The sequence below is a fragment of the Trichophyton benhamiae genome (genome assembly GCF_000151125.1).
Source record: "Trichophyton benhamiae CBS 112371 chromosome Unknown Abenha-G-c-176a04.f1, whole genome shotgun sequence".
Taxonomy (NCBI): domain Eukaryota; kingdom Fungi; phylum Ascomycota; class Eurotiomycetes; order Onygenales; family Arthrodermataceae; genus Trichophyton; species Trichophyton benhamiae.
Window position 1 is genome coordinate 504094 of NW_003315107.1, and position 27837 is coordinate 531930.

At 49.9% G+C, this 27837-nt stretch overlaps 10 protein-coding genes across 10 annotated transcripts; 3 read left to right on the forward strand and 7 right to left on the reverse strand.

Moving 5' to 3' along the window:
- Window positions 1-254: 254 nt before the first annotated feature.
- On the reverse strand, window positions 255-3265 carry ARB_07107 (K+ homeostasis protein Kha1, putative; the record flags this gene model as incomplete). The annotated part of the gene is made up of 3 exons (XM_003014499.1): window positions 255-1762; window positions 1934-3044; window positions 3116-3265. The coding sequence occupies 3 exons, from the start codon at window positions 3263-3265 to the stop codon at window positions 255-257; spliced, it is 2769 nt and encodes a 922-aa protein (XP_003014545.1).
- Window positions 3266-4091: 826 nt separating this feature from the next.
- Window positions 4092-6130, reverse strand: ARB_07108 (uncharacterized protein; the record flags this gene model as incomplete). Its single annotated transcript, XM_003014500.1, has 4 exons — window positions 4092-4230; window positions 4388-5483; window positions 5553-5935; window positions 5973-6130. 4 exons carry the CDS (start codon window positions 6128-6130, stop codon window positions 4092-4094), a joined length of 1776 nt encoding a protein of 591 aa, XP_003014546.1.
- Window positions 6131-8005: 1875 nt separating this feature from the next.
- ARB_07109 (uncharacterized protein) lies at window positions 8006-8158 on the forward strand (the record flags this gene model as incomplete). The annotated part of the gene is made up of 1 exon (XM_003014501.1): window positions 8006-8158. The coding sequence occupies one exon, from the start codon at window positions 8006-8008 to the stop codon at window positions 8156-8158; it is 153 nt and encodes a 50-aa protein (XP_003014547.1).
- Window positions 8159-8745: 587 nt separating this feature from the next.
- ARB_07110 (uncharacterized protein) lies at window positions 8746-10110 on the reverse strand (the record flags this gene model as incomplete). Its single annotated transcript, XM_003014502.1, has 7 exons — window positions 8746-8869; window positions 8963-9020; window positions 9102-9165; window positions 9282-9572; window positions 9680-9894; window positions 9915-9961; window positions 10103-10110. 7 exons carry the CDS (start codon window positions 10108-10110, stop codon window positions 8746-8748), a joined length of 807 nt encoding a protein of 268 aa, XP_003014548.1.
- A 524-nt stretch (window positions 10111-10634) lies between these two features.
- Window positions 10635-13465, forward strand: ARB_07111 (DNA damage and replication checkpoint protein Rfx1, putative; the record flags this gene model as incomplete). The annotated part of the gene is made up of 3 exons (XM_003014503.1): window positions 10635-10845; window positions 10917-11535; window positions 11599-13465. The coding sequence occupies 3 exons, from the start codon at window positions 10635-10637 to the stop codon at window positions 13463-13465; spliced, it is 2697 nt and encodes an 898-aa protein (XP_003014549.1).
- Window positions 13466-14475: 1010 nt separating this feature from the next.
- ARB_07112 (uncharacterized protein) lies at window positions 14476-16338 on the reverse strand (the record flags this gene model as incomplete). The annotated part of the gene is made up of 5 exons (XM_003014504.1): window positions 14476-15299; window positions 15362-15749; window positions 15822-15923; window positions 15980-16039; window positions 16189-16338. 5 exons carry the CDS (start codon window positions 16336-16338, stop codon window positions 14476-14478), a joined length of 1524 nt encoding a protein of 507 aa, XP_003014550.1.
- Window positions 16339-16868: 530 nt separating this feature from the next.
- ARB_07113 (uncharacterized protein) lies at window positions 16869-18174 on the reverse strand (the record flags this gene model as incomplete). The annotated part of the gene is made up of 4 exons (XM_003014505.1): window positions 16869-17162; window positions 17234-17880; window positions 17957-18024; window positions 18095-18174. The coding sequence occupies 4 exons, from the start codon at window positions 18172-18174 to the stop codon at window positions 16869-16871; spliced, it is 1089 nt and encodes a 362-aa protein (XP_003014551.1).
- A 1114-nt stretch (window positions 18175-19288) lies between these two features.
- Window positions 19289-20249, reverse strand: ARB_07114 (uncharacterized protein; the record flags this gene model as incomplete). Its single annotated transcript, XM_003014506.1, has 4 exons — window positions 19289-19475; window positions 19530-19639; window positions 19698-20057; window positions 20160-20249. The coding sequence occupies 4 exons, from the start codon at window positions 20247-20249 to the stop codon at window positions 19289-19291; spliced, it is 747 nt and encodes a 248-aa protein (XP_003014552.1).
- Window positions 20250-20719: 470 nt separating this feature from the next.
- ARB_07115 (uncharacterized protein) lies at window positions 20720-21928 on the forward strand (the record flags this gene model as incomplete). Its single annotated transcript, XM_003014507.1, has 1 exon — window positions 20720-21928. The coding sequence occupies one exon, from the start codon at window positions 20720-20722 to the stop codon at window positions 21926-21928; it is 1209 nt and encodes a 402-aa protein (XP_003014553.1).
- Window positions 21929-22092: 164 nt separating this feature from the next.
- ARB_07116 (uncharacterized protein) lies at window positions 22093-27272 on the reverse strand (the record flags this gene model as incomplete). The annotated part of the gene is made up of 7 exons (XM_003014508.1): window positions 22093-22397; window positions 22455-22908; window positions 22969-23396; window positions 23463-24465; window positions 24514-24843; window positions 24974-26968; window positions 27084-27272. 7 exons carry the CDS (start codon window positions 27270-27272, stop codon window positions 22093-22095), a joined length of 4704 nt encoding a protein of 1567 aa, XP_003014554.1.
- Window positions 27273-27837: the final 565 nt, after the last annotated feature.

Consider the following 27837-nt stretch of genomic DNA (forward strand, 5'->3'; position numbering starts at 1 on the left):
ACATGATGGACATGGAGCTCTTAATACGAGAGAGAGCCCAGCGTCGGGGCTGGGATATTCGCCGATGCAACAGGACAGGCCCGTCTGTGTCTAACCTTTTTACTCCGCGTGTTTGTTTCCGTGGATAGGTTACGATCTTGCCGAAGAGTTTAAAAAGAGTGAAATCTCAAATCATAAGAGCGCATGCTATTAATATGCTAGAGTGCCACAGATGGAGAGAGGTAGATGACAGGAAAAGAAGAAGAATGAGACGGTTAGTGACTGGCCTGGACGATGAGGACGCTGGCGTCGATGCCGTAGGCCTTCCCTGCCATCGCCTCGCCCAGGACGCCAATCGCCTTCTTTGCCTCATGGCCAAACTCGGGGGAGGCCGAAGCAGAGGCAGCAGACGAGGAGGACGGCCGGGGTGCCACAGAGGGAGAGCCTGTTGCTGCTGCAGCGGCGGCCGGTGCTGATGCGTTATTCATGGTCATGGCCGGACTGTTGCGACCGACGACGACCAGGTTGCCGTTGCTGTTGCCAGTAGTGCTCCGGGCCAGGTCCTGGGCGGCTGTTTCACGGGTGGTGGCCAGCAGTGCGTTGCACGACGACGATGCCGATGATGCACAATCGACCGTCTGGAACACGACGCGAGGACGAAGCTCGGGAGGCACAGAGTCGCGGATCGACCGATAGAAAGTCTCGTCGGCGTCCTTCTCCTGTTGTTGCTGCTGCTGCTGCTGCTGTTGCTGCGGCGTCGGCGCATCGTTGACGACATTCATATATGCAATAGTTGCAGTGATGGATGAGTTGTTAGCCAATTGAAGAACAAGCCGCAACGCAAACTGATCATCTGGACCGCCAAAATAAGGCATGAAGATGTGATGGCCGCTGTCGGGAGATGGGCTCATGGCAAGATCATTCGTTCGATACGTGTTGTGTCCGCTGAACGTTCGTGATATCTCGCCTGGCTTGGGCCGTGCTAGTCCGGCACCCCCGAACCCCTTATTGATAAAGATACCAACATTACTCCTCGAGTTCTTCAGGATGTTGAAGATGAACGAGCTGTGAGGGCCGGTGGAGAACTTCTCGCTCTTGTCGTCCAGCAGCGGGATCTGTCTCTCGCTCATGCCTCCCGTCTCACTCCACGGCACCAGCACCAGGTCAGAGGCACAGTCGCGAGCCTTGTTGACCAGCGTCTCCGCATAGGCGTGCTCGGGCGCTATCACCACGCCCCCGGAAACTGCCACTTTGTACAGCTGGCCAAAGGTGCGGAAGGCGTTGAGGATCGGGTCACTGAAGCTGTAGTTGGAGTCCTGCACCTCAGATACCTTCATCACACTGGAGTCTCGATCAGTCAGCTCGACCAGGCGCACTGCATGAACCTCGATCGGCCTACTGCTGGCTCTTCTCGCACTCTCGGATCGTCTTCCTCCTTCTTCTGCCTCCTCGCCATCATTATTATTAGTATTGGTATGGGCATGATGGGTTCGAGAGGCGACTGGGTCCCGTCCGTCTCCAGCTCCAAGCAACGATACGAAGGTGAAGAGACTTGGCAGGCTGTCTAGCCTCAGGTATATCATCAGCTTGCGGACAGACGCGCCCTGTGACTTTTGTCGGCTAATGCTGTCTGCGCCGCTGTGCGGGTCATGCTCGGAGTCAAGAACGTTTCCTTCCCAATCGATCTCGCCGCGGCGCCAGCGCTCGACCTTGATCTGGTACGAGGGAGGGTACAGATAGGACACTACTGGAGTAGTCACAAAGGTTGTCACCAGTGCCATGACTACGAAGATCGTGAACGTCCTCGGGCTCAGGATCTTGGCCTGGAGTCCAATGTTCTACCCGTACCAAACAATACAATTAGCATCGTCTCGGCATAACCAGAGTGCTTGAAGTAAAAAAAGAAGAAAAAAAAGGTTACCTACCAGAACGATGAGCTCGACCAGACCCTTACAGCTCATAAGGACACCAATGGTCAAGCTCTCCCTCCACAACAGTCCGTTCAACCTCGACGCAACCATACCACCCGTCACTTTTGCAATAAGAGCAATGAAGATAACGCCAAACACATACCCCCATACTCTTCCAGAATCCAACAGTCCAATATTGGTATTCAGACCCGAAAGAGCAAAATACAACGGCAGGAAAAGAGCACCAATCACATCCTCAATCTTCTCCGTCAGCTTGATAGCAAACCCTCCATCATGAGGACATATCAGACCAATCATGAAACCGCCAAAGATGGCATGGACACCGATGATCTGGGTGAAAAATGCGGCTGAAAGGACTAGCAGCAACGTGAGAGTGACAACCGACTGGTTGGGGCCGTCATGCAGACTGCCGGTGCGTCTCAGGTACCAGAGAAACACGGGGCGGACGGCAAACACAAGCACCAACGTGAAACCGACGCAGGTCAGTAACACCCATAGGGCTGTCAGGCCCGTGCTGGCGTTGACCAGGGCTACACAGAGTGCCAGCAGGATCCAGCCAACGACGTCGTTGCCCACGCCAGCAGACAGCACGATGACTCCGACTCTGGTGCTGAGAAGTTCCAGCTCAGTCAGTATACGGCATAGCACCGGGAATGCCTGTAAATTTTTGTTAGCAATGGCCCATTTATAGCCTCCTTTCTCTCTGTTAGAACCCACCGTAATGGCCATAGCAATGCCGATGAATAGCAAATAAGTTCCAAATCCGATGGGCGCCAGGCCAGGCTCCTGCCGAAACGCATGGTACAAACCGTATGCGATTGCACAACCCAGGCCGAACGGCAGCAACATCCCCGCCGCAGAGACGCTGGCGGCCACTCTCCAGTTGCTTATCAGCGATCTGAGATCCGTCTCAACGCCAATCATGAACAGGTACAGCACCAGTCCTAGATTCGCCACCAGGTTGAGATTGGGGATAGAGGCGTCGGGGAAGATGGTCTCGCGGAACCCGGGTATACGCCCCATAACTGAAGGGCCGAGCAGGATGCCGCCTAGGACTTCTGAGATAACTCGTGGCTGGCGCATCCGCGAGAGAGGGATATGTATCAGTCGACAGAAGATGATGATCAGGCCAGCCTATAGAACATGTCAGTCTACAAACATTAACTCTACGACTTCAACTCTCCCAGTAGAAGTAAAATATCTACCTGAATGATGAAGATAACCAGCGGGTTCTTGGAGTCATAGTGAGTCGGATTCGCCTTGTCGAAGATGCCTCCCTGCGGCGACGCCCGGTGCGTAGAGGTAGGTGAAGCCACCGCTGCAGCGGCCACCAACGAGCCAGTCACCGAAGTCATCTTTACGACGCAGCGCAGCTTCAAACGCTTTTCTCTGGCAGCCAGAAGAGCAAGAAAGACGCAGCAGCTGGACGAGAGCAGCTCTTCTAACAAAGGGGGGGGGGAGCGGTCCAGCAGCTATTTATTTAACCTGAGCAGTCGCTTTCTCAGCTGCCTGAGAGCAAGCAAAAAACGACTTTCACCACCCGGTCGACGTCATGGACCACTGCCCAGGGAGAGCCTTGCATGTCTTTTCTCGTTAGCTCGTTCAATTAGTTAGTTCGGCCAGGGTGGTACGGCTTGTCTTGGGGATTCCTTCAGCGCTTGAGCCGTTGCTTGGTGCTGTTGGTGTTATATTCCGGTCAGTCCCAAGGCCACCCCCGGCCCCCGAAAGGCCCATCCCTTTATCGAACGCTCGCCAGCGGTTCCATGGTTAAAGCCACGACTTAGCTCGAAGTGTGTTTTATGCAGCCTGCAGACGCCATGTGGTTCAGGTCACACTTCGCATGGCAGCGAGAACGAGTCTCGGGTCTCACAGCATACCATGGCAATGGCATGGCATGGACTGGGCTGGTTGATATCAAATTAACTTAGCCCGCTAGGTCGAACTGTCTGGCTTGCGCGGGGGTTTCAGGTCGACGGGGAAGAAAGGCTGCGCTTCCGCTGGACGCCATTATTCTCGTGCTGGACCGTAGTTTAGCTGATATGGAGATGGAGCTGCTGGCTGGCTGGTGTTTCTTTTTGTCTTCTTTCTTTCCTTGCCGCTGGGAGAGATAAGCGTCTTGGTGCTGGCCGGGATACGGGAGGGTCTAACACGAGAGCGGTAGTGCAAGCCGAGCTGGAGGGCTTAAAAGAAGCTGGCGAAGGTAGATAAGAGATCAGATGGACAGACGGTGACGGTGAAAATAGACGTTGGCGATGGTTGTGATGGTGGTGGTGGTGGTGGTGGTTTGATAAAGAGATCAGCGTCGTGCATGGTCAGGCCACTGTGGAGAGCGATGGAGCAGATGGAGCTCTGGAGTACTCCGGATACTTAGCTACATGCCTACACTGCTGTGCTATCTGTGATGGCTGTCTGTCTATGGATGGATGGTTGGAATGTGATTATTCGTGCTATATAGGGTATTCTAACATGGGAGTTACTTCTCATCAGTCGTTGCCTTGCCCCAGGCAGACTCAAAGTTGATCTCCTCGACATCAGCTCCAGCTCCAGCTCCAGCTTCGTCTTCGGCTTCTACATCTCTCATCTCGATCTTCGACACCTTCTCTGCCTTCTCTGACTGCGGTACAACGACAAAGGAACCGCCTACCGAACCCCCCGGTGACGTTGTCCCTTCAAGCCCAAAGTTACTGCTGTACACCACCGCCGCAAAGGCCTCGAGTTCCCGCACCCCTTCCTCCATGGCTGAAAGATATTCGTTGGGCGGATTAGAGCCCTGGCCGATAGTATGTGCCTGGCGGGAAACGACCGCTAGAATCGTAGCCAGCTTCACCCTCGGGTTTGGCGGTGGCTGTTGGCTATCTGACGGCACAACAGTAGCTGAAGACGAGAACAGATTTGCCGGACTTGCTTCCGGTGCCTGTGTTGCAGGGACTGTGGGCGGCTTCTTGAAGGCGTCGATGGCACATTTGTGGTCGATAAGGTAGGAGAAGGCTTCGTTGTTGAGCAAGGAAAGAATATGCGTGAACTGAGGCGACTCGATAAGGTCGGCTGTCTCGTCGAGCAGATGTCGCAGGTTGGATGCTGTCTGCGGCGAGACTTCTTCAGACGATAGCAGCACACCAGACTCTCGTAGCACGTAGTCCTCCTGCTCGACGGCCGGTAGTAGGTATGGCAACCACTGCTTCACCCGTCTTTCTTCGCTCGTGGCCCCCTCGACCTTTTTGCGTACTTCTAGCGTCAGCTCCGAGAGCCTTTCCTGCGTGATGTCCTCTCGCGGGTTAAGCGGTCCAAAGACTTCGACGACGGCTTCTTCGACTTTTTCCATCAAGTCTTTCCATCCGCGGTGTAGCAGCCACCAGCTAAAGGTAAGGTATCGACGGTTGGTCTCGAAGTCGTTTCCAAACGCATTGTCACCGTCGTTCTCTTCCAGGCTTATTATAGCTGGATCGGCTTGTGGGGAGGCAAGTGATATGACACTGGACAGGTAGTTCCGTCGACCCAATAGGTTGAGTTGGATGCGTGTGAGCAAGGTTAGCAGCGAGAGTGTATATAGAAGAGTGAACGATCGCGTTAAAGCTGTGAACACCGGTTAGCAAGTGATATATATATAAATATATGCTTCATTGACCCGGGGATGTGACGTACAGTTGACCTTGAGCTCGTTCCACAGCTGCGTCCTGCTCTTCTTCCGTGGTGTCCCGTCTCCCGAAACAGAATCGCCCATCTGGCTGGTATGCACGTACCCCTGGCTCCTGAGACTTGACAGGCTCTTCCCATCGTCGTCTATTGTACTTAGAGGATCTGAGCTTATCTCTGACCCTGCAGTCTCTCCTCCGTTCAACTGCTTAGCCAGCCTCTCCGCACGCTTCTGCTGCAACTCATTCGTCAGCTCCTCGACCGGAAGAGCTCCGAGTATATTCTCCGTAGCTGTAGGTAGCAAGGCAAGCACGGTAAAAGTACAGTCTGTCTGGTTCTGCTCGAATCGGCGTCGTAAACTAGGAGTATAATCATTAGCTATCTCATCCGGTCTAGAGTGCTGTTCCAAATGACGAAATTCGTGCGTACTTCTCTCGCGCAATCCGCTCACTGCTCATGCGCTCTCTAGCCTCTGATATCTTGCCCAGCACATACTGACCGGCCAGGTAGCCGACTCCGATGACTCCAGCACCAATGGCAATGCCACTGCGGTGCCGGCGCAACCACTGCTTCGTTGAGTTGAACATGCCCCCTACGCTGACCGCGAGCGCATTATCGTGCTATCGAGGTATTTTGCCGCAGCCACAGGGTCAACAGGAGGCGTATACTCGCGTAGTCCTATCCAAAGATAACCGCTGTGCGTCCCTGGATGGTATATAAAGCTGTTTTCTTTGCGTCTCTTCGTCTTCTTCCCCGGATTCCCGTCCGTCTCAGCGCTTTTTTTTGCTTTCGTTTGGACTTTCAGCAGCTTCGAGCCTCGGCTCAAAGGGCAGCAGGTGACCTAGAGTCTCTTTTATCGGGGTCACGAGAAGCTCGCCGTTTCTGGACTAGTTGCCAAGTCATGTCGTGCAGGCTATGGCGTCACTGCGGCCCCGTGACCCCGCTATCGCCTCATCGGCTGCCCCCGTCGCCCTTTTTTCCCTTTAGCAGCCAAAGAAAGCAAAGCAAAATAAAAAAGGCCAGGGATAAACTCTTTGACTTCTTCTTTATATACTTTCTCAAGTATACTTATAACATCCTTGGAGGCTCCAGTCCCTGCGCGCGCTCAGATGATATAGAAAGAGAGGCGATCGCCGGCACCCTCGAGACTCTCCTTGAAAAAAGAACAGGCGGCCGATGGTCTAGCTGAAAAGGCGAAAAAAAAGCTCCCCGCAGCCAGCTCTGAGTCGGGCTCCTTTCTCTCTGTCCCTCGCTTCGATCCCTCGCTTCCTCCGCCGCCGCCGCCGCTGCTACACCGTAATAACATCCGGCGAACCCGATGGATACGCTGCTATGTTAAGAGCGCCCTGTCTGCCGCCAGCGAGATGGTGACCTCGTCCTCCCGCGTGCGATAAGTCAACTACTTAGACGGGATTCGCTGCCGGTGGCGTTCCTCCCCTTACATATACAAGACACATATTACCTGACAGCCCAGCATATACATACATACATACTAAAACCACCGACATAAGAAGTTACTTACTTGCATACACTGCATCCCAGTCCGCTGGGTCCGCGGGGGGGACACACAAGCCAAATCGGACAAAGTACCGCGCTCCCTCAGCAACGCAACCAACACCCGACCCTCCCCCCCCAGCCTGCTCTGGCAGCCAGCCGTCGTTGAACCATGGATCCTCGCAAGCCGCCGGAGCATATCCTCGAGATCTTTGCGGATCGTGCCTCGGTCAAGGAGATCGTGAAGGGTGCGTTGCGCCATGTCTACAACTGTCTACTGTCCCGTGGAGTACTGTAGCTAACTTAAATTACAACTGGTTGAGCAGGAGTCATACACGCGATCTTCTTCCATCGGTACTTCCCCTGCGTCAGACCGGATTCCGTTGACGTTCTTGACTTGACGCTGCCTGTTGTGGACGATCTGGAGGTCGAGACCCTGATCGATGCGCGGGTGAATGCATTGATACAGCAACATCTTTCTACGGCATCGAACTCGGCGACTGGTGGGGTCCGGTCTCGCATTGCCGTGCAGTTCTTTGAGAAAAGGCGAAAGAAGTCTGGTGCGTGGTTCACCGGGTTGACCGGCAGTGGGGAGGAGGAGGTCTGTTGGGAGATATGGACTCTAGATATCACCATTGCGACTCCGCGGACCGAACTAGGTATGTTTACCTGACCTGACTCTCTACTGTGTGTTTATATAAGTGGTAGTTGCAGCTCTAATGGGGAAGTGTGTATAGACCGAGCCAAGGTGCGAAAGGCGATGGAGAAAATGTTGAGGAAAGCCGCGCTCAAGATCGTGGCTATTGCGAATAAGAATAAAGACCACATTCCGCCGATTACGAGCGAGTCGAACCCGTTTCCCTACCAGATTGTTCTGAACCCGAAACTGGACAACTGGGGAAACAGATTGGGTCTCTACTGAATATTTTTAATTACTTTTACCGAACGAAAGTTCTTCTGCCAATTCCATGTCCGAGTTTGCTTCTATCGAGGGGCAGAAGAGGAGAAAAAAGCCAACTTTGGGTATGGGAAGAGCAGACGAAGACGAAGACGAAGACGAAGAAGAAAAAACAAATGACAGGTGGCAATCCGAGTCATTATACATCAAAACAACCAATTAAGCCCAGCCACTGCACCACCACCTACCCTTCTCCCACTACATCCAGAATTACCGCGCGTACCGACGAAGAAAATGGAAAATGAATCAAGATGAGAGAAGAATATAGGACAATGGCGTGGGACCATGCAACAGGGGGTTGTTCCTTTTTTTTTTTTTTCTTATGATAATTATTGCATGGCCAAGCCCCCCTGCGAGCCAACGGAAGGAAACAAATAACAATAAATTCAGAAGAGACAATATAAAAAAGACAAAAGAGTCGATGCAGTTGGATACAAGAGTCGAGTCACCGCGAGGGCAGACAGACAGTAAAATAGAACAAGCAATTGTTTGTTTTCACGTCCTGAAGGACGCCGCGATGACTGCTCTTGTGACCATTAAAAAAGAATCCATCCGTGATACAGAGAGAGGGAGAGAGAGAGAATGTTTTTGTGTCCTTATCCATATACCAAACGCAGCGTCAAGCTTGTCGTTCATAGTTATGCGCGCATCTGGAAGAAGGGGTCCATATCCCGTCAGAACAAGCGGCAGGGGCAAGGAGGGACTTGCCCACCATTCCAGTTGACTATGTCGATATAAGAATTGAGGCGATCAAGAGGAGTGCTCCTTGGCGGCCTGCTCAGCTTGGGCTCTCAGGTTGGAGGAGGTAGAGGGGCCCTGGAAGTAGCGGGCGAAGACAGGCTGAATGAAGGAGTGGAAGACAATCTGAGCTCCGCTGTACACACAATGGCCGTTAGTTATCAAATATATATACATATATATATAAAGGGGGGTTCTCCGTGCAATCAGAGCAGTCGCCTGGGCTTACCTAGTCTGTGGGAGTGCCATCCAGAGGACGAGGAAGAACTTGAAGAGGTAGTAGAATGCTGCAAAAAAAAAGGAGAGGGGCGGGAACACGTCAGCCTAGGCAGCAGCGAAATGGGCAAAGCAAACCAGCATGTACTTACGGAACCAGTATGAAGCACTGATAGCACTCTCAACAACGCTGAAAAGCGCAAAGACAACCCAGTACTATAGACGACGATTTCACGTGGTTAGCTTTCTGAAATCGATCACCTGGAGGTCTCGGTACACATGGTGGGTCATTCGGGGCAAAAAAAACTAACCGTCAGCCACTACAAAAACACAAACAAAACGTTAGCACGAGCACAGATGACGAACGTAAGCGTCGGAAGAGCAAAAGAGAACAGCCGAAGCATTGCACTGCCTACCTGAGTGTCATCTGCCGTCGAGGAGGTAAAGAGGGCATTGAGGGAGTAGTAGCCTGGGATGGCGAAGCCGGCGAGGTTGACGAGGAAAGCTCCGGCGATATTGAAGAAGACAAGGAAGACGTAGATGCCTGCGACGCCGAGGAAGGCGTATACCTTGGGCACTGAGGTCTGTCGCTCGAGGTTGTTGAGCACTGGGTATCTGGAGAGCTGCAGGGAGGCCTTCGTCAGCACTGGTTTCGTGCGAAGTGGGATGCTCGCCTTTGGAGTCGGGCTGCGTAAGATAAGAGGAGGAGAGGAGCGAGGAGCTTGCATACTTCCTTATCGATCTGGGCGATCTGGTGCTGCACACGGTCCTGGAACGACATCTTGCTGGTAGCTAGCTTGTATGTGTGTGCCTGTGTGGGAGAGACGGTGGTGTTGAAGACGAAGACAGTATGGGATGGAGCTGTTGGTGCGAGAAGGAGAGTCGAGAGGCGGCTCGTCGTTGTTGGTTCTTGTTGTTGTGTTGTTCGACCAGGAAGTTCGAAACCTGTGGCTTGTTTTACTTACTTTTGCGTTTTCCCTTTTCCTTTCCTTTTCCCTTCGGGGTTTTCTGCCTTCTCGCTTTGGGGCGTGTGCGCAGGCGAGGGGTCACGTGATGACTTTCACGTGCTTTGCCACTTCCCTGGTTGGGAGTTCTGCCGACCTCCACCGCCTTCACCGATAAGCTTTGTCATGTGATCTTATCTACTACTCACGTGATCATTAGCCTCATAACACGTGACCTTTGTTTATATCACGTGATATAAAACATCATGTGATTTAGGTGGTAATAATGACTAAGCAGAAAAAGCAGCTAGACCAAAACAAGCGAAAAAAGAGCGAAAAAATAAAGGCGCCGAGCGCAGGCGAAGGCGTTTCCCCATCAACAACACCTTGTTTACATGCCGGACGGAAGAAAACGACAACCCAGGCACCTCAGGCCCTTTTTTGCGCGAACGACGTCCCAACACATCCGCAAACGACCACGACGGCCGCAGCCACGCCGGGCTCGACGAGGTAACCTGCACTGCCCATTGTCCTTTGGCTGTCTTTGCATCGCTTTGTCGCCTTGGTATTATCGACGACTGCCTGGCTCGAGCTGGGCCTGTGGCGGTGACAATCTCGAGTCCAGCAGGGGACCGCCCTCGACTGCGGAAAAAACGAAGGAAGCAAAAAAGAGGGATCATATTCTTATCCAGCCATTCGCTGAACACTCACACAAGTCATCATGACCCCAGATATCGGTAAATGGCCTTGTTGACCTCTGTTTTTGCATTTGCTGCTGCTGCTGTTGATGTTGTTGTTGTACTCGGGGTGTTTCCCGCCCACCCCCCCATCATGACCCTGACATCCTGGCTGACTGGCTCCTCGCGATGGCAGATACTTCATGCTTGCCGGCTCAGACAGCTCAGAAGCGACCGAGAAGCCGGCAGAGTACCATTGAACCCATGCGGTCAAGGTCAAACACAGCGTCGACCAAGAGTGCTCGACTCTCGAGGTCTCGGGGGTCGACTGCCAGCATTCACTCAGTCACCACACAGTACCATCCAGATGTCCAGCAACAGCAACAGCCAGCGCCCCAGGATATCTATGCTACGTACATGCGCTCTCAGTACCCTCCTTCACAAGTAACTTATCATCATCCAAACCCAGAAGAGATGATCCTGCGGTACGGTGAGCAGTTCGGGCATGCTGCTCCTCCTCCTGCGCCCAGACTGGACGAGCATACCTTGCAGCAACAGCAAGAGAGTCATAATGTTTCAGCAGTCCGACAGCAGCGTCCAGACCTACAGCTTCAGGAGCATCTTCTTCGCAATAGGAATATTAGTGTACAACCGTCACAGCCGTCTCCGCCGCCAGGTATCATCCCGGCCGAGTTTGCATCCGCTCATTTCCCCCAGATGTTTGATACCACAGAAAACCACCATCATCCCACACCAGACCGCATGCTTGAAGATAATGACGGGTCAGAAGTCGGTCCTCGAAAGAGACGAGGCACCTCATCTTCCATTGCCAATGATAACGAACTACGACGACTTCTTCGTCAATATGATGGTTACTCTCTACAGGATATGGCTTCCGAGGTTAGGAAGAACGAGGGAGCCGGTGGTAAATCAGAAAAAGTCAAACAAGTGTTTGCTATGATATGGTATGCATAGTCTCCCACTTTTATTTCGTCATGTGTGTTATTTACTTAATTCACCCGATACAGGCTTCGTGAGAACTGCCAGAGAGGAGATGGTTCGGTCCGTCGAGACCGTGTTTACTGTTGTTATGCCGAAAAGTGTGGAAATGACCGTGTGTCGGTGCTTAATCCCGCCTCTTTTGGCAAGCTCGTCAGGATCATATTCCCAAACGTGCAGACTCGTCGCCTCGGAGTCCGCGGAGAGTCAAAATATCATTACGTTGATTTGTCCCTTATTGGTCAAGACACCAAGGCTGAGTGCGACGATAAGATGGACAAAGTGCAAGACCATGGTTTGAACCTTGATGGTGCTGGTTCACAGCTCGAGTCCAGCTTTCTCCCTGATTCTCAGCAAACACAAAAATCGCTTGTTGATGCGGGAGACGCTACATCTCCGGGCCTGAATATCCTGCAGCAGCAAAGCCAGCCATCCGGCCCTACACACCGTTGTGCCTGCGCAGACACCAACATCTCCGATATCAACGTGGGAGTTGACCCCATGGCTGTCAAAACCCAATTGAAGATCAACCATCTGCTTCACTTTGAGCCGACAGACAATACCCCATCCACCGACAGCGATACCCTCTCATTGCCAAACATACATCAGTATCTCCCCGACAACTCTGATCCTTCAGCCGCCGACGCACTTGCCGCCTTGTATCGCTCTCATTGCACCTCAGTTATCGACAGCTTCAGATTCTGCAAGGAAAAGAACCTCTTCCGTCACTTTACTGCCTTCCAGGGCACCCTCACTGTGCCGGTCCACAAACTTCTCATTCATCCGAATGTCGCACCATGGGTGGAGGAATGCGACTGGATCATGTACCAGAAGATGCTTGCCTTTGTATCCCCACTAACAACGCAGGTTGTCCCGGACCCTGTCCTCAAGGCTTTCCAATCCATTTCATGCAAGCTTGTTACTCACATCGCCGAAACCCTCAAATCACAACCAGAGCATGTGTCCACCGCGCGACTTGTTCCCTGCCGGCTGTTTTGTCATTTGCTGAAACGTATGCTTGACGTTAACCAGTCTGCCATTGCCGCTGCTGCATGGCTCTGTCACCAACAAAATCGAAATAAGATGTGGGAAGAGTTTAGTACCTTCGTTGATCCGACTGAGACCGTCATCAAGGCCAACATACCTCCATGCTCACTGAAAACCGCAATTACCATCTTAAAAGAACATATGAAATCTCTTTTATACCCATTGGATAACTGCCCACCCCCTCAGACCGACTCTATTGACCACGAGTTAGCTGGGTTCCAAAAGTTCCCCCTTCAGCAAACTAACAATGAAGAATACACAAATTTCCCAGACCGATGGATCACTTTCATTTTACAATTGCCTGCCATGTTCCCCAATCATTCGGCAACTTGCATAATCGAAAAGGCGGATGCTCTATGGACCACTGCCCTTCACCGTCTCACCCTTTCGAATGCAGAGAGCTTCAGTGCCTGGTGGATGACCAAGGTTTTCTTCCTTGAAATGATGCATTGGCAAGCAGAAAGGGGAGGTTTTATGGCTACTTCGCCAAGGTCACTACGCGAACATTCTGCAAACCTCTTGAACAAACCCACAGCAAATGTTGCAGCCCAGCTTGCAAGCTTCGCCTCTACCAACCAGCTCTCCAGTCAGCAAACAGAAACCGAGCAATCAGCTCAGGAGGCGGCCCCAAACGTGAATCAGGTCACGTCGAATACCGCAGCTAAGACCATCAAGGCTGATGTCCCAAATCGGCCTGCTGTTGACACGAGTCTAGAGGGAAACCAAATTAATAATGATGACAGCGCCATTGCTCTGGAAGAGGATTCCGTCCTTCTTGGAACCACTAAATATACAGACATGACATTGTCTGATCCTGCAGATGCAGAAGGAGACGTTATCGTCGTATAACACAAACCGCCTTTTTTTGATGTCCAGTCGTCTCTGCTTTCCAACATGTTTGCGTACCGCTTTTTGGAGTTTAATTTCCTTCTTGTTGGCCATTTCACCATGTTGGAGTTTTCACTGGATCGATTATTCAATTCACACTCACACCTCGATGCACTAATATCTCATTGGGCCATTTGGATCCGGCGTTTCTTTTCTTTTTGGTGGTTACTGGGATAGAACCATTGTTGCCTCTTTGTTCGAGTTTCTAAGCTTCATATCATTCCGCGCAAGCGGTCTCCTACTGCGGTCAATTCCACGCAGACTTTCACATACGAAGGATGCTCGCCCCTATTTCAATCAGGTTTGCTCATTCAGAAGTCATCCTTTAGCATGACGATAAGAGCAACAGATCCATACCAAACCTCACGCCCCTATTTTCCTATCCTATCCCCTGGCTTCAACTGGTGAAAACTCCAGATGGGTGTCCATTCAATATTCATGTCATATTCGATTCTCTTTAACTTTTTTTTTCTTCTCTATTTGCTTCCCTTATTTTGTTCAAACCAATTTCGGAAGCTCAAGTCAACGAAGTGGTATGGAATCTGATGCTATTCCTGAATGTCAGGAAAATAAAAGGAGGGAAATGTTTTTTTCTTTACTCTATTCATGCACAAAGCTAACAACCTACACCTTTCCCCCCCTTGTTTATCGATCTAATGATGACGATGAATGTTTATGATAGGATCGATTGAAGCTCTTTCCTTTTATGTGTATATAGTCCTTTCTTCCCCCTGATACTGGACTTGATTATACATGAGGCATTTGATTTATGACTGGCAAATTCCACTTTCTTCATTCATAAGCTCTTTTTCTTTTTTTTTTTTTTTTTTTTTTTTTTTTTGTGTGTTGTATTATGCGTTTATTGCAAGGGTAATTAAATATGTCTTCATTTGTATCCCGTCATGATCTTCCTTTTCATACGTAGCCTAGTTATTAATTAAAAGTGTGCTTAGAAGTTATGGTATGATGCATCATTGATCCTTCCTACTCTCCTCTGGCTCATCCGTTGCTTGTACGGGAGCCGGTGAGTTCGTTATTAGTCCCAGTTTCCACAATATCCACATGAAACCGCCGATGATAATCATAGCAGTTCCAACCTGTATTTCCATCCGTTGCGTATCACGGCTCATATTCAATACTGGAACGCTAATCGTCTCAACGAGCAGGTTTGACGCTGGCTCCGGCTCAGGCTGGAGATGATAATATGTCGTCCGAGCAGGGAAACTCGACTCCCATCCCAAACTCACACGATCAAACGGGTTAATTTTCTGCTTATCGTCTGCGTTTCCGTCGTCGTTGGCACAGGCCCAGAAAACCACGGGCCAGGGGACGGATATGTCGCGGTACCCTGACGGGGAAGGGTGTAGGTACCGCAGGTGCAGAGGGACGGTTATATTCCATTCATCATTCGTCAGAGGGTATTCTGATGCAGCTTCCAGTGAAGGCGTGGCTAGTTCTAGGAGCAGGTTGGATCCCCATTGTTGCGTTATCCAGTTTGGTGCTTCGAGGTCGGTTTCGCCTTGGATGCTGTGTAGGGAAACAAGGTTGTGGGATTGGAGGAAGAGGGGGTCTTGGGTGGAGAGTTGGTATTTATCGGCGAATATTGTCGATGGGAGGGTGAGGTATGTGTATAAAGAGCAGGTTGTGTCGGGCGGTAGTTTTGTAGGCGGGTACAGGGAGGATTTCTTTAGGGAGAGCTGGAGAGTAGGGTGGAGACCGGTTGGAGATGTGAATTGGGTGCGGTATGTAGTTTGGATAGGATGGTGTCGCGAACCGAAGCTGAATAGAGTGGGAGCTGGGCGGCGAGATGTTAGAAATATTTTAGGTGGGTGATTTGCATGGACAGGGTGCTCATACTTAGCTCTGCTTTTCGGCCTATATCGGCCAACATCCCACCCACTCTCACTTCCTCTGGTTTCAGGGGAGTCTGCTCCGCTAAGATTCCAATTTCAACTCGGTCTCCGTCGTATTTAGGCTCATTGATTACTTCTGACCAGCCAGTCTTTTCGGGAGCGTCTGGCCAGTATGCAGCCACCATAAGATGAGCCGTGGAGTCATTGTAGTCTATATCCAGTGAAGAAGCCGAGGAGATCGAAGCAATGCGGTTGTGGCATTCGGCATTTTCCTGGCAAATGTATCGATCGAGGTAGGTAATAAGTTGGTGTAAGGATGGAAGCAGTGTTTGGAGTTTTAGCCGTGCGTAGGGATCGGTGGTTGGTATGAATGAGGACGGGGAAGATGATAACTAGAGAGCACATTGAGCGTTTAATATATGTTTCTGTTCAAAGCAAGGGAGTGGGAAGGTGCCAGAACTAACCGGTGAAATGGTACAATCAATCTGACTGCTGAAGCTTTTCTGTAGCAGACGGCATAGAGATTCACTATAAACAAAAAGATTGATGTAAGCAGCAGTCCATGTCTAGGGAGAAGTAGACAAAGGATCAGGTAATGAGGCCGCAGGGCGCCACGACGTACCCAGATGAACCGCTGCTGGCGGGCGTAAAGACGACATGCAGTCCTGGAGAGACCCTGCTGCTAAACGGCGCAACGGCGGCATACGGTCGTTCGGAGGCCCAACGAATGCGCAGGTCGCGGCATTTCTTCAGCACTTGTCGGATCTAAACCAGCCATGCTATCAGTACCGCTGATCAAGCTCGTATCGCCCAGCACCCAGCATATCTCACCTCATGAGGGAGCTCGGTGTAGTCGAACAAGATCCTCTCCTGCTTAGCTGCTTTCAAGGCCCGGATGGAGAGCGCCGTCTGGTTCACGGTGGTCTGGCTGGGGTCGAAGTCGCTGTCGCCTTCGTGGATGTACGTCAGGCGAGTCTTCATCGTGACGGACTGCGCTGTCTATGTCTTCGTCTGGCGTCTTCGAGTCCCCTTTTTTTTTTCCGTGCTTGTTTATATCGGTTGTTTGTAGTTTTGAAGCTTGCTGGAACTTGAATGTTCTATTTCTGGGGTGGAGTCCTAGCGCGCCAATAAGCTTTGAGACTAAAAAGCGGGCAGAGCCGAAGTAGATAGTAGTAGATACATGCTGAGCAGCAAGAAGCAAGAGATGAAACTATGTATTTGTTTATAATAGAGCAATAAGGGCGCTGCCGGAGAGGTAGAAGAGTAAAAAGACAGATAAACGCCATCCCAGATGATAACTAGTTAGTAGCTGTTGCATGTGAAATCAACCAATCCCCTGTTGTTCCACTGATGATATTAGAAACCAAAACAAAAAAAAAAAAAACTCCAACAATGCAGCTGCCCTCCATCCCCTTTGTGGTGAATTTATTTCATTAATTCATTGTGTGTTCATGTCGAGCGAGGTCCTGTATATGTATGGAAGCGGGACCGGTTGGGAACGGAATCCCAGATCAGAGAGTTTGTGCGAGTTTTGTCTTCTGGGCCTGTGTCAAGGAGGTCGGGAATTTGACGTCCACTTTGACGATAAAGTCGCCTCGGAGAGTTGGCTGTTTCGGCTTTGGCATGCCCTGTGCTGGGAATTTCTCTTCAAATCCAGGTGGTGTTGGTCCGGCTCCGCTGACACGCAGCTGTCTTCCGTCGATAGTGTTGACTGTGCGAGACCAGCCAGTCAGCGCCTCCTTGAGGCTTATTTCGATGGTCGTTATCAGGTCATCGCCAACACGCTTCAAGTGTGGATGTTCTTTCTGTAGAATAATAGTTAGCAAAGGTGCTCTGCATACGATACTTGTATTTGTTCGGGTGAAGAATGGCTTACCTCGGCGACGATGAAATGTAGATCCTGGGTTCCGCCCTCTTCCTGATCGCCAACACCCTTGAACTTGATCTTGCTGCCGGCCTTGAGGCCTCGCTTGATGTCAAACTCCAGAATCTTATCTTCCATACTTCTCTTTCCTGTCCGTTCATCGAAGGTCTTCCGCTTGATCTTCATCTTCTTGTGCACACCGTGGAACAGCTCCTCCAGCGAGAGGGGAAGCTGTCTTTCAACAGTTGTAACTTCAGGCGTTGGAGGCCGTCGTGCTTCTCGTCTATATCGCGAGCCACCACCACCTCCTCCTCCAAAGCCACGGCCACCACCTCCGCTCAGGAAGGAGAAGAGATCGTCGTCACCAACGCCACCGGACCGGGCGAAGCTAGAGAAGATATCGTCTGGCGAGCTGAACGAGAATCCGCCTGGTCCGCCTCCGGTTGAGAAGTGGAATGTTCGAGTCCCTCCGCCTGGCATGCCTCCGAACCCTTGGAAGCCTCCAGGCATTCCACCAGCACCGAATGGCATGCCCTCAGCTCCTCCTGCACCTGGTGGGGGTTCTGCGTTTCCGCCACGAAGGAGGAATTCCAATCCATATTGATCGTAGACTTTTCGTTTCTCGGGGTCTGAAAGCACTTCGTATGCCTGGGAGACATCTACACACAGGTTGTCAGCCCACTCCGTCTGCCACCCGTAGTCAAGTAAACACATGCAAACCCAGTAAACACTCACCTTTGAACTTTTCAGCTGCCGAGGGGTTGTCTGGGTTCTTGTCTGGATGCCATTTCAATGCTGCTTTCCTATCAATCTGTCAGTCCTGGCGACGCCACGGGGAGCTAGTTAAGCGGGGGGTCCAGGAGGTACACTTACTTGTATGCCTTCTTGATCTCATCCTGCGAGGCAGAAGGAGATATGCCTAGCGAGTCGTAGAGCTTTGTCTCAGCAACCATGACTGCTGGTTCTGAGCGAGAGTGTTCAATGTGTAGGCTGGGTTGTCCGCAGTGTCAAGCTGCTTGCGGTCTCGTGGATTATGCGGTGTGGTAGTCGTGAAGTAACTAACTGGTTGGTTAGAGTTGCTGCAGGGCGAATTAAGCAGCCAGTCAAACAGCGACCAGGCTGGCGAGTCGGTAATAAGTCACTGTCCAGCAGGCAAGGGAGTCTTGGATAAAGATTGGCTGTTTTGTCTCTCGCTTCCAAGCTCCAGCAGCACCAGCAAGTATATATAGAGGCGTCCGTGATGTCTACGCAGGCGGGAGTTGGCGCAGCCTCTGGTGTCCTTTATGAGGCGTTGCTACAAGCCGGCTAAGTGGGTGCCGCCTGTGACGTGATGCCTGGGCCGATCCCGCGGCCGAGCGAAGCTTCGAGAAGGTTCTCCAACGCTGGTTGGCCGGCGGTGCTGATAGGGGGTGTTGATATCGATAACTAGCTGATATAGGCATAGAGGATGATGTTATAGTGATATTATATAGATTGAGGTGTAGACTATTTGGACACGATGTGGACGACGTCTTCGTCTGCTACTAGATGGCCCAGTCCTACTCGCTGCGGTACATGCGTGACGCTGGCGCCCCAGACAAGGGCGTACTTGAAGGACTCCTTGAGCGTGCGGTGGATTTGGTCGCACACGTCCTCGATTGTAGAGTTGCTCCTCACAATCAGAGCCTCGTTGAAGTCGGGGTCCACTCCTTTCCTACGCTCCGGTTAGCAATAATAACAATAACATTAAGCACAAAGGGGTGGGACCAGGGGGTGGCTTGCCGCTTTGTGTAGATGCGGATGAGCTGGAGTTCTTGCCAGCATCGGTCTACCACGTCTTTAATGCCCAGGTCGAGCTCGCAGCTCATCACACAGGTGTGAGGTTCTCTCGCTAGCTGGTCGAGGAAGTCCAGGCTGACGCTGTCGATCTTGTTATACACGTACAAGCTAGGAATTGGCCGGTTAGACAAATCGAAGAGGTTCTAGATTAGTCTTGCTGTTGATGTCCTTACCACTTAATATATTTTCTGTGGTCCTTCATGATAACGTCTATGAAGTCGTCGACGGTAGCTATAGCCTATGGTTAGTCTATGGCGTATAGGCAAGTAAAGAAGGATGAGAGTCATTACCATTTTCATCTCTAACCAGGACCTCGCAGTTGAGCACCTTGTAGTCTCTCAGGATATTGTACAACATCTTCTCGTCGAGGTACTTTGGAGGTGACTGGAATGTGATCTTCATCCCGCCAGCCTTTTTGACTTTCAGATAGATGTTTCTGTCGGCATATATTAAGAATTGCTCTTCTGTGATAGAAACTGCGTATACTTACGGCACTTCTCGATTCAGCCGAATTCCGACAGCTTCTAATTCTGCCTCTAGTAATGCTCTTTGCTCGGCTTTCTTCGTTGCGTCCAAAACCATCAAGATTAAATCACTGGTCTTCATCTCACGTTAGCTATTGTAAAGGGAAACTTAGTCTATCGGTGGGAATAAGTACCTTAGCCGCAGAAATAACCTGCCTCCCTCGTCCCTTGCCTTCTGCTGCTCCTTCAATGATTCCGGGAAGATCCAGAATCTGAATCTCTGAACCGCCATACTCCAACACGCCGGGAATGGCTGTGAGAGTTGTGAAAGAGTACGCAGCAACTTCACTCTTGGTCTTGGTGATTTTTGATAGAAAGGTTGACTTTCCAACGGAAGGGAATCCAACAAGGGAAATTCGAGCATCTCCACTCTTGCTAACGTCAAAACCAGCTCCTCCGCCAGATCCAGATCCTCCAGTTGGCTCAAGAAGCTGGGCTCGTAGTCGTGCAAGTTTTCTGATTGTAGGGTATAAATTAGTTTGATAGCTGAACCCCTGGTTGTACACAGGTATACGTACCCCTTAAGTAGACCCAAATGATATTCTAGAAGACGTCAGTTTTTGTCAATGCAGAAATTGAACTGAACCCGTACGAACATACCAGTGGCCTTGTTTTCTATACGCCCAAGTAGTTAGTTCATATATACCAAATGATGATATCAACAAATCTATATGATAAGAGCCCATACTTTGCGTCCTGCGCATCTCCTCCTCGATCCTGCACATCACCAGACACTTATATTAGCCTATATTCATTCACCGCCTGTAGGGATAAATATATATATGGTAAAGCTCACTCCTTAATCTTTTCCGTGATGTTCACCATGATGGGCAACGTAGCAGGGTATTATCAATCCAGTATCGGTATGTTTTATCCGTGAGGTCTGAAATCTCTGACCTTTCCTCTTCCACCAACGCCCAAAGTAATGAGATCAAGCTAGTGGTATTAATTTTTATATCTTCTTCTTTGTTTCTTCTCTTATTCTCTTCTTCTCATCGTCTTCTCCCCGCCAACTGATTGGCGCAAATGTGGGCTGCAGTGATTACATAAGCAAAACTGCTCGCTTTTTGCAGCTTCGGAAGTTTTGGAGCTTCAACGAGCTGCAATTCATGCTTTTTATCAGAACAACCACAATCTTACACCTACGATAGAAAAAATGGCTTCGGCAGACTCGGTTGAGACTCAGGAGGGTGTAGCGATGGCTGAACAGCCATCGACGGACCTCCAGGTGCAAAAAGCAGATGCGACAGAGGCAACAGAAACTGCCCTTGCAACGACAGACGGAGCAGACAAGGAGAAGAAGACCAAGATAATACGGCGGAAAAGACGACCGGCACGAGTGCAGGTTGATCCATCGACTGTGAAATCGGAACCGCCGCCGCAGACCGGAACCATCTTCAACATCTGGTATAATAAGTGGTCAGGAGGCGATCGAGAAGACAAATACCTCTCCCAACAACCAGCAGAGTCGAGGTGCAATATCGCAAAGGACAGCGGATACACGCGTGCCGATAAAATAACAGGATCCTTCTTTTGCATATTCTTTGCTCGGGGGCTCTGTCCAAAGGGACATGAGTGTGAATACCTTCACCGCTTACCAGGAATACATGACCTTTTCAACCCAAACGTGGACTGTTTTGGCAGAGACAAGTTCAGCGATTACAGAGATGACATGGGAGGCGTGGGTACATTTATGAGACAGAATAGGACTCTATACGTCGGAAGAATACACGTTACAGACGATATCGAAGAAGTGGTAGCCAGGCATTTCGCCGAATGGGGACAAATCGACAGGATCCGCGTTCTCAACCAGAGAGGAGTAGCGTTCGTCACATACACGAATGAAGCAAATTCCCAGTTCGCAAAGGAGGCAATGTCGCATCAGAGCTTGGATAATAATGAAATATTAAACGTTCGCTGGGCGACCGTGGATCCAAACCCGGCCGCGCAGAAAAGGGAGGCAAGACGAATTGAAGAGCAGGCTGCGGAAGCTGTGAGGAGAGCTCTACCAGCTGAATTTGTAGCAGAGCTTGAAGGCAGGGACCCGGATGCCAAGAAAAGGAAGAGGCTAGAAGCTGGGTTTAATTTGGATGGCTATGAGCCGCCAGATGAAGTTTGGTATGCGAGAAGTCGAGAGCTGGAACAGGCCCAAGATGGCGCAAAAGAGCTTGAACCAGCGGCCCAGCCTGGGTTGATTGAAGCACCACCTCCCGCACAGCCGGCTGCGGGTAATGGGATATTATCCGGCTCAACTTTGGCTGCGTTACAGAGCTATGGAGGCTCTGGTATTACTACAAAACCGGCTGAAACCAAGAGTTCAGGCGGTCCTTTGGTTGCTTATGATAGTGATGATGATAGCGAATGATACCACCGGGATAACAATCCCTCCGTTTTTTTTCTCTTTTCCAGGCTCCCTAGGTCTTTTTGTTTTTTCTGGTGTACTTTAGATTTCATCTGGCTGGTCTCTAACAGGGCATACTGTAAAATAACTATATTTACATGAATTCAACCGTCTGCTGATTAATTAATTTAATTTCCTCGTTTCAAGTCATAATAAATGCAGTTTCCGGTTCGATAGTTGTAGATGAAAGCGTTGGTATACTTCACAGTTCCATCCGGTGCAACACTTTCACTCGCTAGATCGATCAATAGCTCATGGATATTCCCTAGATATTTTCTTTCCACCAACGGCGCACTCTGGATGGCATTCCGCCAGCTATCCGGATCTGAAAGACGAGTGTCTCGAATACTCTCCAGAACATCATCTCGGACGTCTATTGCAGCAATGGGCCCATCAAGGCCTTTGTCCAAAACTTCACGAGAGCGACGCAGTGCTGCAACATAATCATTAACAAGGGAGACTCTCGCATGGGGTTATGCAGAAGACTTACCAAATTCAACAATATTTCTCCTATTAGTCTTTTTGCTCTTGTGAAGGGGTGTCAGGATTCTAACATCCGAGTCTCTCTCCCTGCCTGAAAGGCTGGCCTCAACCTGGCTAGGATGTTTGACCAGCTTTGGAGAGTCAGGGGGTCGGTCATGTTTGAATTTCCTGCGAGCGCGCATCTCATTCCGAAGCCAGGGGACTAGATCTGAGCTTCTCACGTCAAAGTCTTCTTTGCGTTGTACACTCTTGACTCTCAAACCCCTCTCAATACTGTCCTGCTTGACAATTACCACCCAGCTGTAGTTATCGTCGACGTATCTGGTGAGAAGGTCTTCTAGTGAAGGCGTTGTGTCCGCTGCAAGCTCAGCGCTGATGTCGTGTGCCCATAGAGTCGAGACAATACCAACTCCAACAGTTCGCAGTACAGAAGGATCAAAACTAGCAACCAATACATCACACTGTAATCATTTGCGTTAGCCATGCACGCCCATTATATCATAGTAATGGGTTCAACCTACCTTATTTTTGCGCCAGGAGTTTCCAACCTCTGCATCTGGCTTGAGAAATGATTTATTAGATCCTTTCAGATAGTTCGTCATCGACCCGTTCAATTTATCTAATCCAAGATTAAAGCCAACCGCATGGGATCTTGGACGGTTCGAGCGCAAGATGGGCTGAAATTCCTGTATTAGACTGTCGTATCTTCCGCCGGCTGCAAAGACATCTCTTCTCTTCTTATCAAAGACACATTGAAAGAGCACGCTGCCGTTGTAGAATTTGTCATTCAAGCTGCTCAATGGGCTGATATAGACTTTTCGCTTCACTTTGAACTTCTCCAGATATGAAACAACTATGTTCAATCGGTTGAAGATAGGTGACAATCTATCGGCGTATTCGGTTCCATCCATGATCGCATGAAGCCTGCTTAATGCTTTCTGGGGGGTATCTAGAGAAAATGTCAATTTGATATCTTAGATAGACAATGACACAATAGAAAGTCCGTTACACATACCTCGGAAATCGAACCGCGACAAATCATCAATTGACGTCGATGGCACACCGATACTCGGTGATCGGAGTTCACTTCTGATCTTCTGCATCGTGTACTGCCCAATATTAAGTTTGCTGATGACCTCTTTCACGATGGGTCGCTGTTCGGGCGTAATACGGCAAAATGCCACAACTGCCTCCAAGAGGTCAGAGTGATTGAGGTGGAAGCACATCTGGGTAGATCTCAGTGGCGGAAATTCGTCAATAATCTCATCCAGTACCTTGATTACCTCTGCTTCCTTCAAAGGTAGATCCAAGGTGTTATAGGAAACAATATCAAAATCAACTTCTTTATGACCCCTGGGTTCGCCCCTATGGACAGATTCCCTGTAGACGGTACCAAATGAAAACGCCTTTTCGATAGATAAATCCTGTTTCGGTAGAGCACGAGCGTTTGGAAGAGTAAGGTCGTAGGGAAGCTGGACGAGATTTCCGCCGGGGTCTAGAAGCCGGACGGCGCCTGGGCCATAATGGGATGATCGTGGGAATAGTGACTGCCTGCAAGTTTCTACAGCTCCATGTTTTCGGAACAATGCAGTAAGCTTGTCTTTTACCACCCCGTGCAGTAGCAATTCTGTAGCCGTAGGACTTGCACGCGAGTCGATATCCCATGCAATGTCTTCAAACTTCTTTTGAGGCTGGGAAAATATCGCGGAGAGTATTTTTTTATAATCCGGAGATTCAGGGTCAGATAGGAGTCCCATGACTGCTTTCCGGAACATCTCTTCCTCAACCTGTAGCGGTATTTTGTCACTCTGAAGCAACTCAGTTGTGGTTGGGCGTTCACTAGGTCGGTGGCTGATGAGAGAAAGGATTATTTCTCCCTGTGCCACTTTTTCTGGGAGATTGAACGCTTCAGGAAGGGTATGCTCCTTTTGCCTGATACCCTGGAGTATCCGATCTCTTTCCATTCCAGTCTCAAGCGGATAGCACATTTCGAAGAAGATAATACCAAGAGAGTACATCTGTGACTTGTTAGCATGAACTTAGTGATAAAAGGAAGAGTAACTTACATCAACTTTCTCATTATACTGCCCCATAGAAGCCTTTTTAACCTCTGGAGCGACATAATACGTGGTACCAACACTCTGAGTAAAACCAGCTCCTATGCTCTCCAGCGCAGGCGATCGGTCGGTTGAGCTAAGTTGTCCACTTGTAGCCAGGCCAAAGTCTCCAATTCGCGGGTTATTTGCCATATCAATGAAAATATTGTCTGGCTTGAGATCCCTGTGTAGAATGCCATGGGAATGGATGTGATTGAGACCGTCAAGGATCTGTCGGAAGAGTCTCCATGAAGAATCGATATTTTCATGCAATCCAAACCTGATAAGGTCTCGTAGAGTCTAGAACGGTGGGTTAATTTCCTAAAACCTCGGTAATTATTGCCGAACAACCACTTACGTGTTTCTCACAATATTCCATCTGGATATATAGGGTTGTAGGAACGACTCGTGACTGCGAACCTGACCTTACCCTGCGAAGGGATACACCCTCCTCCGTAGTACTAGCATTGGTGCCCTTCTTCTGAGCGCCAGTGCCATCTGAAATGGTATCACTTTCCCCTTCTTCATCGGTATCATATCCGAATTCAACCTTTGGGTAACCGCTGGAGCTGATGAAATCCAGTCCACTAGTGCTGTAGCCAAACTCGATATTATCTCCCGAATGGGAACCGGAGCCGTCTGAAGACAGAATGGCATCCGAGCCATCATCATCACTCATTGCAATGTAATTCTCTTCTAGCCATGCCGTAAAATATCGCACAACATAAGGATGATTGAGTCTTGACAGCAGCATGATTTCTGACAAGGTATCCTTTAAAGCAACAGGGGACTTCTGGGATATCTTTTTGACAGCGTAGAACCTGCCATCCAATTTATTTCGAGCTTTGACAACCAGGCCGTAACCGCCTCTTCCCAGGCGACCAACTTCATCGAAATCATGACTGTAACGGGAGACTGCTGCTAAGTGACCCTGGGAATCATGACGTGTGCGATGTGGAAGGGAAGACGAGCCAGGAGATCCAGTGGGGACGATCAACGGTGTGTCAACGCGGAAGAACTCGAATGGTTGGATCTGGAACGGTGTCGGACGTTTTTTAGGGTCAGATCTAAATATTTCAACAAGCATGTCCTCTAATTGAGGGGACAGCTCCATGGAGTTGATGACAGCATCTGCGGATGTATACCGTTGTAGGATATCTTTCCCAAAGCCCATTTGCAAGAACAGAATACCTAGATCCCAAACATCAGTCTTGATGGTTGGTTTCATGCCTTCACCTGCGAGTTCAGGAGGTAACCAGAATGGAGATTTCGGCGTTGTGAGACTTCTTCTTCTAGCTGTAGATGATAACGGGAGTACTTCCTCCACGTTACCGAGTAGTTTTACTGTTGTTGTACTCGATGGGCTTCTGAAGAGCAAAACACGACCACAGTGTATATTTCCATGCACCACACCGTGACGATTATAATACTCCAGAGCTTCGACCAGCTGGATCATCCAGGCTCTGGCATTATCTGCCGGAACGCTGCCAACAATATCCAGTAGTTCGGATAGGGAACCCTTGTTAGCATGCTCAAAGAGGGCATATATGTGCCAGGTGCCGGTTTTACTTGGGGATGAATCAATGGGACGTTGGATTTTGAAGCCAATGAAATCCACAAGGTTGGGATGACGAAGCTTCTTCAAGAATTCAAGTTTGTCCTCACTCACGCTGATCTGGAACCGGAGATCAATATCCTTATGTTCACTTTCCTGAATGAATATCTCCTTCAAAACAAGGAGTGGTACCAACGGTGTGTTTCCTGGGACAATTGGCCTCACTAAGAACGTTTCCTTGTAATGAGATTTGCCAATTATATTCTTCCCACTAACTGATTTAAACCATAGGGGGCGATCATGCAGACCTGTGATGGCCATTGGGGGATCGAACGATATCGCATCTGGGACATCGATAACAGACTCCAAAAGACCAAAGTCTTCTGCATTAGTCCTACTCTTGCGACGAGACAACTGCTCGTTCTCCCTTTGGCGCTGCTTCAGTTTATCTTCAACTAGCAATTGTAGCGATTTCTCCTCCTCAACGGTTGCTTCTTGCTGTCGAGCTAACTCCTCCTGCTTCAGCTTCTCGGCCTGCTGAAGAGCAGCAGCCTCCTGGACTATACGTTCCTCCTCGAGGCTTGGTAAGTCCTTGTCTTGGGCTTGTGCCTGCGCACAATCTTCCAGGACGTCTTCAATGGCAACAGCCAGTTCATATATCATTTCGGACCCCAGGAGTTCTACTGGCTTGGACTTCAGAACGCCCTCAAGCCGCTCTTTGGCACTCTGTCTGACATCTTGAACAGTTTCTAGTTTTAATATCGGAACAGATTTGGGATAAGTCGTCGGCAGTTCAACCAAAAGGCAGACTCGAACGTCAGGATTTGAGGACGCCTTGAGCTGCAGCTTAAAGGATATTGTCGAGGATTGCTGGATAGACAAGATAAGCATAATAGGTTAAATCAAGAGTCTCATATAAAAGAAAATACATTATAAAACTGCGTGCGAATTTACAGGCAGTGCAGAGCACTCGACACGAACTTACATTCCACGCAGAGGGTTTTGTCTCTACGTCCTCGAACTCGTCGCCATATATTGAACGCAGGGCGTCCGCCTCATTCTTGTGTATTTCTTCATAATTAGTGGCCAGGGCCAGGTTAGAGGCAGTCTGCTGTTTGTCTTCCACAGGGGAACCGTTGGTTTTTGTGCTCCCTTTCCTTTGTTTGCGCGGCATGATCGCATACAAATAGAGAGTGTTCTCAACGAGCGAGAGTGTTGCTTCTCAGGAAGCAAGCAACAGAGATTGCAGCCGTAGCTGCAGCCCTCTATTGGAACATTATTAGACGGAAAACAATTGGTGGTTAGGTGAGAAGAAGTGCTGGATTGTCCTGTCTGTCTTTGTGCCCAACAAGTGATTCACATCTTCTATCTTTGTACAGGGATTTTGCTGGCGGTGAGCGGAAGATAGTCGCACCGGATCACGTGCTGATAAGTCTGCATTACCTGAGATGCGGTCTACGATGCCCAGGAGAAAATATATATAAAGGAGGTGTAGTATAACTCGAAAGGCCGGCCGTCTATATCTCGTGTAGTATTGCATGGCTAATATATTGTGTTCGAGAAGCAATGGTGGGTGCTGTCAACCGTTCCGCCGTTGGAATCTGTCACTTTTGGAGGCTGACATGGTTCCTATTTATAGATCACCACCACCAGTTGATCTTGCGCGCGCCCCTGTCTACAGAACTCTGCAAGCCCCGCTACCAGAAACTCCAAGATTATCCCTACGCAGCCCTGATTTG